The sequence below is a fragment of the Tupaia chinensis genome, unplaced genomic scaffold (assembly GCF_000334495.1).
Source record: "Tupaia chinensis unplaced genomic scaffold, TupChi_1.0 Scaffold144058_1, whole genome shotgun sequence".
Taxonomy (NCBI): Eukaryota; Metazoa; Chordata; class Mammalia; order Scandentia; family Tupaiidae; genus Tupaia; species Tupaia belangeri.
Genome location: NW_006203910.1, coordinates 1791970 through 1805041, shown reverse-complemented (window position 1 = coordinate 1805041; position 13072 = coordinate 1791970). Strand labels below are relative to the sequence as shown.

At 50.1% G+C, this 13072-nt stretch overlaps 1 protein-coding gene across 1 annotated transcript in view; it reads right to left on the bottom strand.

Moving 5' to 3' along the window:
- XPNPEP2 (X-prolyl aminopeptidase 2) overlaps window positions 1-13072 on the bottom strand; it is a 32865-nt gene that overhangs the window by 12353 nt on the left and 7440 nt on the right. The window contains exons 5-14 of the mRNA XM_006165850.3: window positions 12809-12913; window positions 12474-12560; window positions 11324-11470; window positions 5857-5958; window positions 5159-5240; window positions 4685-4880; window positions 3839-3928; window positions 1937-2046; window positions 1210-1287; window positions 124-195 (exon numbers count right to left, since the gene is read on the bottom strand). Of these exons, the coding sequence (XP_006165912.1) occupies window positions 124-195; window positions 1210-1287; window positions 1937-2046; window positions 3839-3928; window positions 4685-4880; window positions 5159-5240; window positions 5857-5958; window positions 11324-11470; window positions 12474-12560; window positions 12809-12913 (1069 nt within the window). The remainder of the gene's footprint in view (window positions 1-123; window positions 196-1209; window positions 1288-1936; window positions 2047-3838; window positions 3929-4684; window positions 4881-5158; window positions 5241-5856; window positions 5959-11323; window positions 11471-12473; window positions 12561-12808; window positions 12914-13072) is intronic.

The following is a 13072-nucleotide window of genomic DNA, read 5'->3' as shown; positions in this document are numbered from 1 at the left end:
AAAAAAAAAAAAAAAAAAAAAAAATGAGCCTATGGCCCAGGAGAGGAAGGCTTTGGCAGGCTTTTTGGCTGGCCCAGGACGTCTCAGCAGAGACAGCTGGGCTAGGGTGGGGTGGGTACATACCAGTATTGCCCCCCAGAATCCAGCAGGTACATCTCGTCTGTGGACAGCTTGCGGTACACCTCCTTGGTTGGGCTGAGAAGGGGAGAGAACTCTGAGAGAGGAGTAGGCTTGCCCTGCCCTAAGGTGGTGTGGGGTTCCTGAGTGAAAGGAGAGGAAGTCTCCCCTCTGCTGGGGGCTGGGCCTCCAGGCTAATTCCTCTGGAGAAATGATTATTTCCAAAGGGAGAGAGCCCAGAACATGGGATCTGGGAGGGCCATGGAGGACACCCAGCCCAGCCATTTCCCAGTGAAAAGCAGGCCTACGGAGGTAAAGGGCCTTGCTTGAGGCTGAGGCGCACAGCAGCGAGGAGCTCGGCTTGGACCTGGATGCTCCATCCAGCAGTAGTTCTCTAACTTCCTGTTGCCTCAGAGAGCAGAGGGCCCTGACAAGCCAGGGCACAGGAAGGGAGGGTACCTCGAGGGTGGAAAGCAAGGGCCCAGGAGTGCCTATTTTGCCTCTCTCCAGTCTAGTGGGAAGAAGGGCTGGGGAAAGGCAGCAAAGGTTTGGCAGACACTAGGGGAGGGAATTCTGGGATATGCCAGGCTTTCCCTCAGAGGGGCTACCAACTGCTCCCTGCTATGCCCATACCAGCCTGAGGTGCCTAGTCAGCTCGACCCCAGATTTCATCAGGCAGACCTGCAGGGGACTGTTTTTTATGAGGCCAAACCTCTGGCTGGCCTACACCTCAAGGCCACCATGGTTTGCTCAGGCTCAGTGAATAGGCCTCTCCCCATGTGTGCTTGTGAGATGCAGAATCAGCAAGACGAAGAATGGTCAGTGACTGAAGGGACAGCGTCCAACAGCCTCTCCACAGACCACTCAGCCCCGGGTGCTCATGAAGTCCTGGCCTCTTGGTGGACATTGCTCAGGCCTTCTCATTTCAAGGGGACTCTCAATCCCCAATGGCTCTCTTCCCTGCAGCCTCACTGTGCTAAGGGCCTCAAACCTTAAATGTGGACTCTGGTCCCAGCAACCCCATGCCTATCTTCTTGCATATACACCAGGATCCCCTCACTGGGCCCCAGAAAATTCTTTCTCCTGAAGTACCTGTAGTGGGCTAGGGCAGCGTTCAAACCGCTGGCCGAGATGGTTTCAAAACTGGGCCCAGAGGAGAACTCCTCTTCTCTGGAAAGTGCAAGACGAAGAATGGTCAGTGACTGAATGGGCCCAGGGACTAGGCTGGATGTAGGCTATGTAACCAGATCAAATGAAGGTCACAGCTGCCTCCACCTCAGCCAGGCTCGGGTGGCTCTCCCAGCCCCACCTCCTGGTCCCATCTCCCAAGCTCTGTCCTGTCAGTTATAGAGACTCAAGGTGGGATGGGGGCCTGTAGACCCCAATGACTCCCCTTTTGCCTCCGTTTTTCAGATGGGAATGGAGAAACCTAGCTCCCTGCTTCTGAAAGTGCCCCCAGCCCTGCATCCTGCACCTCACTTACTTCGCCCGGGGTGCAGCCCCCCTTGATATTCTTGAGTGGATATTCCTTGAGCTGCTTCCGCGAGGGAGAGCGAGCCTGTCCCGGGAACACATACTAGGCGGCGCTGTTGGGTTGCAACCCGTCAATGTCAAAGTTGCCAAGCTTTTAGTGGCACTGGGGGTTGCCATCTAACACTCGGGGTGCCTAGCTCCTTGACCACCCAAAAACCTGTCGCTCCTCATTCCACAGAGGTCCCCAAATACGAGGAAGATCATCCTAAGTAAGGAGACAGATTTTCCCTCCTTGTCCCCGCTCTACACTAAAAGCCTAAAAGGAAGCTCGCTGGCGGTCCTTCACCCTCGGAGCTTGTCCACGAGCTCGGCGCCTGAGAACTCGTTCACGGTGCCTTGGGGCACGTGCTTCTCCAGCCAGACCAAGTACCGGATCACCGCCACCGCGTCCCGCACCTGCAGTGGGGGAAGCAGAGGAGCAGGATGAGGACCAGATACTGCCACCAACTTCCCTTGGGATAAAGGCCATCAGATGGCCACTCTGTGATCAGGAATTTTAAAAACACAAGGGTTTGGGGCCCTCTGGTGGCATGGTGGTTAAGGTGCTGGACTTCCACATGGCTGACCGCAGTTCAAGTCCTGGAACTGGCTTGAAAATCATACTGGGCGTGTGTGTGTGTGTGTGTGTGTGTGTGTGTGTGTGCCTGTGCGCCCAAAATCTCAGGAGGAGAATGGAGAGGTAATTGCAGCGTCACCATCCCCCCTGGGGGATGAGTTCTCACTTTCCATCTCTGTCTCAGTCTCTCTCCAGCAAGTACATGTGCCCTGTGGCAAAAACCTTAAAAGGAAAAACAAAGGCCAGCAGATGGCATGGTGGTTATGCTGCTGGACTCCCACATAGCCAACCTCAGTTCGAGTCACAGACCGGGTGTCACACCAGGCACATGTGCATGCGTGCCCAAGATCCCAGGAGGAGAATGGAAGAGAAAAGGCTGCTGCATGGTCATCGCCCTGGGGGATGATTTTTACTTTCTCTCTCTCTCCCCCAGTGAGCACACACACCCTAGGGCAAAAACATCTAAAAAAAAATAAAAAAGGAAAAAGGGTGATGAAGACAAGGTGAATCATTATGCTAGCTTTTCTACCCTTCTGTATGTTTTAAATTTTTCATCAGAAAAATATTTTTGAGGGAGATTTTTACAATGGTATGTGTGTGTGCTCGCTGGAGAGACAGCAAGAGATGTAGAGAGAAAAAGTGAGAAATCACCCCCCAGGAGGATGGCCTCACTGCAATCTCTTCTCCTCCATTCTCCTCTCTGGATTTTAGGCATCCATGCACATGTGCCCAGTGTGAGTTTCAAGTCACTGGGTCTGGGACTTGAACCATGGCTTGCCATATGGGAGTCCAGCACCTTAATCACCATGCCACCTGCAGCCCCTCGCATCAGAAAACAAATATTTTTAATTTTTGCTATAGGGCACATACACTTGCTGGAGAGACAGAGAGAGACAGAGAGACAGAATATGAGAAATCATCCCCCAGGGGGTATGACCATGCCACAATCCCTTCTCCTCCATTTTCTTCTCAGGCTTTTGGGCATGCACGCACATGTGCCTGGCATGAGTTTTAAGCCTCTGGGTCAAAGACTTGAACTATGGTCGACTACATGGGAGTCTGGCAATGTAACCGTTATGCCATCTTCTGGTCCAAGAAAAGTTTTTTTTTTTTTTTAAATGAGATGACTTATCCTAATTTTAACAAGAAAATCCAAACAACGGTGAGCCATCCTTTTGCTAGGGTGTGGAAGTAATAGAACTAATACTTAATAGTTAGGATGTGCCAGGCATGCTCAAAACAATATGTACTGTGTATGTATATATTAAGTATAAATACACGCACACACACACACATACACACACACCATAATATATGTAACTAAATGTGGATGCACATTTATCTTCATTGAATCCTCACAATACCCTATACTGCAAGTTGTTGTTACAATCCTCATTTTATGGATGAGGTACCTGAGGCAAAGAAAGGTGAGTAACTTGCCCAGGGTCACTTGGCTAGGGAGTGGGTGGAGCTAGGGTTTGAACTTGTGCGCTAAACCACTGTACTGCTCTAGGAATAAGGGGTTTGGCATCTGCCTCTTTGTTTCATTGAGGATCTTTGGCAGGTTCCTCTGGAAGACTTTCTTTTCCAACCTATCAGAATTAGGGCTCTCAGAAGGCTACGTGGACTTACATGGGTGGCCTTGAGGAGGGCCTGCTCCTTGGGGTTCTTCACTGCCTTGGTGATCATCACTGGGGAGTAGATATCTTCTAGAAGTTTCTCCTGTGAGGGAAAGGGAAGAGGAGGAAGTCTGGGAGCACCTCTAGGGCACAGTGGTGTGTCCAAAGAGCTGGCAGGAAGTCCCAGCTGAGGCGATGGCCTCTCCTCTGTGCATTTTTTAGCCGTGCAAGTCTTTCCTAATCGTCCATGTCCAGCTTAACCCTTCCTCCCTCCAGGAAGGCTTCCTTAATTGTCGCTGCTCTGCTTGGTGGCTTACTCCCTGCCCCTGAATCCCACCAGCTCTCTGGGATGGATCAGGGCCCAGCCTGCATTAGCTGATGGACCATTCCAACCGATACATTTCCTGTACACATTATAACTAAGCACCATTTACTGAGGGCCCGCTGTGTGTCAGCCCCTGGGCTTCAAATGCCCTGTCTCCTTCAAATGCCGGAGAAACTCTTGTGAGGTTGGGACTCTTACGGCCATTTTTCAGGTATGAAAAAGAAACCCAGACTGGTTAAGACATGGGTGTAAGGTCATTGCACCGCCAGGTAGGGGCAGAGCTGGGTTTCCATGTCTTTTGTTAGAACTAGGCCGCACTCTCTAGCCTCCCTGCCAGTAAGCTCCCTGTGGACATCCCCACTTCTTCCTCTTCTGTTTCTTCCTAGGGAGGCCAAGGAGGGGACTTTGTCCAAATGTGTTGACTAACCAACTGACTGAATGACTGAGGGGCATTGGCCCCACTTTGGGTTGAGACTTATCGGGCCTAGATTTGGGGGGTGATGCCTGGCATGGGCTGGAGTCTGGCAAACTCACCTTAGGTATCACTTCATAGAGCCCGTACGTGGTGTAGCTGGTCCCAATCCAGATCTTCACGTCTCCCAGGATGTAGTTCTGGATGTGGTCACGCACTTGGCTGTAATCCTTGAGTTGCACACACATGGGGCCCGTGCAGCTGGAGTCCAGGTACTGCAGGGTCTCCAAGGGAAAGCGACTTTTGTTTGCAAACAACCTGGGTGGGAAGGGAAGACCTGGAGGTTCTGGAGTGTCTGCTAAGGGCAGCGCACAGGGCCAGAGGCAAACGCAGTCCCTTTGTTCCTGGAGGTCAGAGATGCCAGTCAGCACTGGGGAGCCAGGCAAATCAGATTTGGGACTCCAGAGGAACCGAGGTCAAGGGATCAGGGAAAGCCAACAGGCGGCCTCGTAGAGGATCCTGCCGGGGCAGTGGTGGGGCAGGGAGGGGGTGGGAACTGGAGGAAGTCTAGGACACAAGCCTAGGAAAAGCCGTACCAGATGGAGGAGTCCGTGAGCAGCGTGTAGGAGTAGAAGAAAGGGTTATAGGGGATGTCATTGCTGCGAAGGTTGAAGAGCCCTGAGGAAGAGAATCGGCCCGGACCATTGGAGGCTGATCTGCTCACGGCAAGCATCTCTGCCACCTTTGCCCCACTGTTCATTTCGGCCCCCAAAGATTACCAGCAGCACACCTGTATCACTTGTCTCCGAGTGTGTCTCAACCTTTTGAGGGGGGGTGGGTTGAGATGCTGCTGAGAATTATGGACCTTTCCCCCCTAAAATGTCAGCCCACAGTACCAGTGAGTTCCTGGACTATGTGAAGCCCAGTCATGGGGATTAGGCAAGAAGCCCTGAGCCACATTGGGACAGAAGAAGGTGACGCTGGGTGCTAAAGCTGGGAGTATGCGGGCCCTGGACTAGTGACCAGCTTGTCAGGAGGCAGTGGCTTGTCTTCTTCTCCTTAATAAGACAGGAGCAGTTTGCCCCTGTGTCATCCCATTCTCTGCTGGCCACAACTTGCTCAGGCTCCCGGTCGGTCACCTTATGCTGCAGACACGAGCTCCTGCCCTCTCCCCCCTCTCATCTCCCACAGGCCATGGCCATGGAAGAAGCAGTCAGCACACAATGGCCCGGGCTGCAGGACCCAGGAGGCTTGTGGGAAGGAACCAGGCACCCGCTCGTGCCTGCACACTCACAGGCTGTCTCATCTAGCGCTGACAGCAGGACGGCAGTTGGGGCCTGGGGATGGTTCTGCATCTGGCTTCGGATGTCGGATACTTTCTGCTGCCAAGTGTTCCCTAGAAGCAAAGGACCCCAAAGAAAGCATAAGCAGCACACCTCACCTTTGGCACTTGGTTCCTGGGAGAGCTCCATCAGGGTCATCATTTTCCATTGGTTTAAAAAGCAGTAGAGGTGGACCAGCCCCAAAGTGCAGAGAGTAATGCTATGCAGAAGGAGCCAGGTTGCACATGGCCGACCGCTGATTGAATTCTGGTTCAAGCGGCGTGAAAAACATGCTAGGCACATGTGCGTGTGCCCAGGATCCTGAAGGGGTGAAGAAATGGAGAAAAAGGGGACTGCGGCATGGCCAGTCCCCACTGGGGGATGCAGCAAAGAGAAAGCAGCAGGGGGCGGGAAGGTGGTGCAGGGGTAAAACACAATACTCTGCAAAGCTGACTCAGATTGGGAAGGTTCTAAGTTTGCATTTGGAGATCTCCCTGAGTATGCCAGGCACACCCATGACCCAGGACTGGCTGACGCTGGGGGCAGATCATGGCATCAAGACCCATTGGGGAGACCAGCAGTTGGCGTAATGGCTATGTCAATGGACTCCCATGTAGTCGACTGTAGTTCAAGCCCCGGACCCAGTGGCTTAATCACGCCAGGCACATGTGCGTGCATGCCCAAGATCCCGAGAGGAGAATGGAGGAGAAGGGATTGTGGCGTGGCCATCCCCCCTGGGGGGTGATTTCTCGCTTTCTGTCTCTCTGTCTCTCTCTATCTGTCTGGTGAGCGCACGCGCCCTATAGTGAAAACCTCTCCAAAAAAAGAAAACAGACAAAAACAAAACAAAAGACCCATTGGGGATGCTCATGCTCTATCACTCTCGTTTCTCTCTCATGGAAGAAATGGATAAATAAGCTTTAAAAACTTATTAAAAGCAGTGGAACCTTTTTGGGACCAATAGATGGTGTAATGGTTATGTTGCTGGACTCCCACATGGTCGACCGTGGTTCAAGTCCCAGACCCAGAGGCTTGAAATTCATGCCAGGGGGGACTAGCAGTTGGTGTAATGACTATGTTGTTGGACTCCCGTGTAGTCAACCGCAGTTCAAGTCCTAGACCCGGTGGCTTGAACTCACGCCGGGCGCGGGTTTTTTTTTGCCCAAATTCCAAGAGGAGAATGGAGGAGAAGGGATTGTGGCATTACTATCCCCTCTGGAGGGTGATTTCTCACTTTCTGTCTCTCTGTTTCTCTATCTCTCCAGCGAGTGCACGCACCCTATAGCAAAAATCTCTCTCTCTCCAAAAAAAAAAAGGCAGTATAACCACCCCTTCTTCAAACAGATTCTTACTCATGTGGTCATTAATGACATGGGCTCTGGACCCAGACGGAACTCAAACTGGCTTTGCCTATACTAATAGGGTGACCTTGGACAAATTACTCAGTCCCTCTGTGTCTCATTCTGTTCAGCTCTAAAATGGGTGTGGGTTACAACACTAGTGCGTTCATTAGGAGGGTTGCTCTGATGATCAGATTCATTTGCATTCATGAAGCACAGAAGATGCTGTCAGCTTATAGTAAGTCTGGAGCAATTTCTGCATTGATAAATGAGTACGCAGAACAGAGACCAGGAGTCCCGGCCTCTCCCCTGCAGCAACCCCAGGATGTACTCAGCTATGGATGCTGGGCTAAGCACTTCATGCACATTGTTTTAAGTCTTACTTGCCCCTTTTACAAATAAGGAAACTGAGGCCTCAGGGAGGTAAGGTGACTGTTTAGTTTCATCTCTGTAAGGGGTGGACCTGGAATTGGTACCCAGGTCTGTCTGGCTGTATGGTCCACATTCTTTATCTGTGTAGACAGTCTCATCTTGCCAACATTGTCAGCCTCCAAACTGGTTCTTAAGCTTTGAGTCACAGCACTGTCCTTTGCAGGATGCTAGCGTCTGGGTCTTAGGCTTTCGATTTTTGTCTCCTGTCCCTGCCTCCCTACAAGGCATACAAAGACTCTGTCCCTACGTGTGACTAGGAATTGGCTGGCAAGAAGCCATTAGCATTAAGGGTCCTTGTTGGGTCCAGATAAGAGCATAAATGATAACTGAATGACATTACACAAAGCTTTATACAGACAGGCAAAGTATTCAACAAGAACTTAAGTTTCTGGAAACAGCAGATGGCATAATGGCTATGTCGCTGGACTCACACGTGGTCAACCATAGTTCGAGTCCTGGACCTAGCAGCTTAAACTCATGCTGGGTGAGTGTGCATGTGTGCTCAAGATCCCGAGAGGAGAATGGAGGAGAAGAGATTGCAGTGTGACCATCCCCCCGAGGGGTGATTTCTCGCTTTCTGTCTCTCTGTCTCTCTCCGTCTTTCTGGCGAGCGCATGCGCCCTATTAGCAAAAACCTCTAAAAAAAGAAAAAAGCTATACGGCATGTGCGCTCACCAGAGAGACAGAGAGAGAAAGAGAAAGTGTCCCCGGGGGCAGGGGGTGGACACTTCGCAATCCCTTCTGCATTCTCCTCTTGAGATTTTAGGCACACACGTACACATGCCTGGCGTGTTTTTCAAGCCACTGGGTCCAGCACTCGAACCATAGGGTCGGCTACATGGGATCCAGGTATCTTAACCTCCACACCATCTGCGGGACGATGATACATCTTTTTTTTTTTTTTTAAGAGGTTTTTGCTATAGGGCGCATGTGCTCGCCAGCCAGACAGAGACAGAGACAGAGAGACAGAAAGCGAGAAGTCACCCCCCAGGGGGATGGTCACGCCGCAACCCCTTCTCCTCCATTCTCCTCTTGGGATCTTGGGCACGCACGCACACGTGCCCAGCGTGAGTTTTAAGCCACTGGGTCCGGGACGTGAACTGCGGTCGACTACGTGGGAGTCCAGTGACACAGCCATTATGCTAACTGCTGGTCTCGATGATAGATCTTTTTATGTCTATTTTATTGTGCTAAAATATACAAAACAGAAGAAAACGATCATTTTTGCATTCTGAAAGTGCAGAATTCAGTGTCTTTAAATATGTTTGCAATGTTGCGTAACTATCACCACCGTCTAATTCTAGGACATTTTCATCATCTCTAAAGGACACCCTGGACCAGTTAAGTGGTCACTTCCCATCTGCCCTCCACCCCATCCTCCCCACAGCCCCAGGAATCCTCTAATCTAGTTCCCGTCTCTATGGATTTGCTAATGCTGGATGTGTCACACAAATGGAATCCTATTATACGATATGTGACCTTTTCTGACTGGCTTCTTTCACTTAGAATTATGTTTTCAAGGTTCATGAATATGATACACTTTTGAGCAAACAAATGAAACTGAATTTATTTCCTTTCTTCTTTTCATTTCTAACTTCCAGAAGAAACATGAGCTTGCCAGACAAAGAGCGACAGAGAGAAAGAGAGAGAGAGAGGGAGAAATCGCCCCCAATGGGGTGTGGTGAAGCCACAATTCCTTCTCTATTTCTCCATCCTGCTAGGATCCTGGGCGCGTACACACGCATGCCTGGTGCGCTTTCCTTCTCTCTTTCTCTTTCTCTTTCTTTCTTTTTTGTCTGAGAGAGAATTTTACTATAGGGTATGTTTACTTGCCAGAGAGACAGAGAGAGAGACAGAGAGATAGAAAGTGAGAAATCACCCCCCAGGGGGGATGATCACACCGCAATCCCTTCTCCTCCATTCTCTTCCCAGGATCTTGGGCACTCACGCATGCGTGCCTGGCATAATTTTGAAGTCACTGGATCTGGGACTTGAACCATAGCCAGTCAATGTGGGAGTCCAGTGATGTAACTGCTATGCCATCTGCTGGTCCCCCTGTTGTGTTTTTCAAGTCTTGGATTCAAGTGGTGGTGAACCATGCGATATTTGCCTTCCTTAACCACTAGGCTACAGAGCTGGCCCATATAATAGCAAACTTTGGTAATCTGATGCCCGTAGATATCTTTGAGTAGCTCACTTTTCATGCTCTGCCCTTTGCACTGCCTCTACTTGCTAGCGGCTAGAGAGGAGGTCTTCCTCATCTCTACAAGTGTATTGAATCTAGAGGCCATTCTTGGAATTCCAAGCCCAGATCTGGCTCCAAACAGCTTTTTCTAGAAGACTAACCACCTATGATAGCTGCCAGATCAGTATCCATCACTTGTAGGAAGTGATGAAACCCATGCAAACTACTCTCCCAGTTCCTGGAAGGTTCTCCTCTTTCTCCCCTCCTCTTATTGGCGGAACTGCAACCTTATTTGTCTGGATGAGATGAGTTTCATTGATGAATGAACAGCCTTGGAGAGCAAGTTTCTTTAAAACCCATGTCAAGCTTCCAAAGGAATGATTCTGCAAATTACATCAGGACGACGGATAAAGGTGATTGACACAATTTACACTTGTTTCATCATAGCTGCTATTGAAATTTCCCTCCTACTATTTTGTCTCCTTTCCAAAGAAAAGTACATGGACTCATGTCTGGAAAAGGGTCTCAAGATTGCCCAACATTACTAGGAATCTAAACCCATTGACACATTCAGAATTCCGGGGGAGGTAGGGGTGGTTGGTGACCAAGACACTGATTCATAATCAATAGCCTGGTCCTGCTTAGGATTTTAGTTATGCCTTACAAGAATCACAGAGCATACTGTTCTTTCATGACATATTTAGATGGTGTCAACATGGTCAAGGGGTTTCTTTAAGAGAGATTTTTGCTATAGGGTGTGTGCACTTGTCAGAGAGACAGAGAGAGACAGAGAGACAGAAAGCGAGAAATCGCTCCCTGGAGGGATGGCCATGCTGCAATCCCTTCTCCTCTTTCTCCTCTTGGGATCTTGGGCACACATGCACATGCGCCTGGCGTGCGTTTTAAGCTGCTGGGTTTGGGACTTAAACTGCAGTCGACTACGTGGGAATCCAGTGATGTAACCATTACGCCATCTGCTGGTCCCAATTCTAGCATTTTCTAAATAGAGTCTAAGGACCTTTTGACTCAGATTTCCTGAGGGAAGGGGGCCCAGAAATCTTCGTTAAAAACAATTTTGCCGGAAAGTACATGAACTTGCCTGAGAGAGAGAGAGAGAGAGACAGAAAGAGAGGTAGAGGAAGAAGACAAAGTACTCCCTCGGGAAATGGTCACACTGCAATTCCTTCTCCATCTCTCCCTCCTTCAGGATTTTGGGTACACACGCACATGCGCCCTTTGTTTTTCAAGTCACTGGGTCCAGGATTCATATCACATGGTCAACCATATGGGATCCAGCTACCTTAACCACTGGGCATGGGCTGGTCCAAAATCTGCATTGTGAACACGCATCCCTGGCAATTTGAGTGCATGCTATGGTTTGAGACCATTGCTTTGGTATGTCTGATGGTGAAAATCAGCCAAAGGAGCAACAGCAGACTCGTGTTGCTGCAAGTTGATAAGAAGCATGGGCTTAAGAGTCACCTGTGAACTCCTCCTGCAGGGCATAGATGGATTGGCTTGGAATCAGGGGCCTCTCCGATCCCCATACCACGTCTACAAGGTTGGTCATGATGGACACCAGTTGTAAGTCAGAGCCTTGGAAGGCTGTGTTATACCTCTCCCAGGAGTCTGTGGAGACAGGAAGAAGTCACTTGTCCCTTACCCATTTATACCTCAAGGAAAATCGTGATTCAAGCAAAGCGAGTCCTTGTCCTCTTTGCCTCCCTTTCTGCTCCTGTAGGCCCAGTTGCCTTCAACCGGCCCCAGCAGTCTGGTCCTTCTGGAATGCATGCCTCACCCTCCTCTTTCTGCTTTCCAAGTGTAAGTGCCCTGTGCCCACACCAGTACTGGTTACCACCAATTGGCTAAGGTCACCCTTTTAAGTACCAGTCGCTGTGGGTATGCACTCTGTTGCATACTACCCATTTTAATAGGGCTTTAATGCCACAGCCCAAAGGGATAGTGATGGCCATTGGGTAGGCTGGCAAAGAAGTCAGTTTGGAAGTGGTAGCTTTTCTGTGCATATCTATGAGAACTCCAGCTTGGGCGCACAGGTTGGCCAGCTGGCTGTGACCCTGAAATTGAGACCTCTGTCTCCAGGGCCCCATTTTTACTCAGAGGTCCTCCTAACTCCTTCAATCCTTTCAAGTTACTTCCCAGAAGAGGGTTACCAAGTGATTCTAGAACCATAATTGATAGAGTTCTAGGGCACAGAGGATGGTCTGGGTTCAAGGATAGCCTAGCCTATCCACTAGCTCTTTCTCTTTCTTCCTTATTTTAGAGACAGGGTCTCACTGTGTTGCCCAGGTTGGCCTCAAACTCACAATCCCCTTGCTGCAGCCTCTCAAGTAGCTGGGACTACAGGTGCATGCCACTGCATCAGCCCTCATCTGCTAGAGCTTAATGACTTCCCGAGTCTTCTTGGTGGTGTCTCAGCACTCGTGAAGTTAAAAATAGTTGTATTCATTCTTTTAACTATATATTTAATCACACGATCCTTGAATATGTCCTTGTTGCAAAATATTCCACAACCACAACTTCAAACGCTCTAGCTCTATAGTCATGACTATTACATCCAGCCTAGTCCCCCTCACTGGTATGGACAAATCCAGGGGCTGAGGATGGAGCATACCAATGGAGAAGAGGAAGGGGTCAAAGCCCACACGCCCTCCAGCAGGAACCTCTGAGAGGAGCCAGGTGACAATGAGAGTGGTGCCAACTGAAAGAAAGATAGGGAGAAATGCAGAGGTCACCACCAGGGCCTGTCCCAGGCCCACCAGCCAGTCTTCTGTTTGTGCCAGTTCTGCCATGTACGTTCTCCTTGATATCATCCTTGGAGATCAGGGATGGCCTCCAATGTCCCAAGCTTCACATAGGGACCAGCATATAGCCCTCATGCATACTTTTCTGAACCCAGTCCAGGTTCCAGGGCTTGGGGAGCGGGGGGAATCTATGTGGCCCTTCTACCTTCCTTATGGAGCTCCCAATTGCAGTCCATCTGCCTCTCAGCTTGAGTCCAGTAGCGGCTGTCAGTCCAGAGGGCTGCCCTCCTCATGGTCACCACTGCAATCCCTGGGGCAGAACAGAGAAACTTGGAGGTGAAGGTGAATGATAGGAGCATGGCTTTAGCTGGTGGGTGAGCATTACAGTGCTAGCTCTGAGAATGTAAGAAGGAACCCCTGAGAAGAGTGTCTCCTCCACTGGAAGGAAGTGAGGCGAGAGATGGTAAAG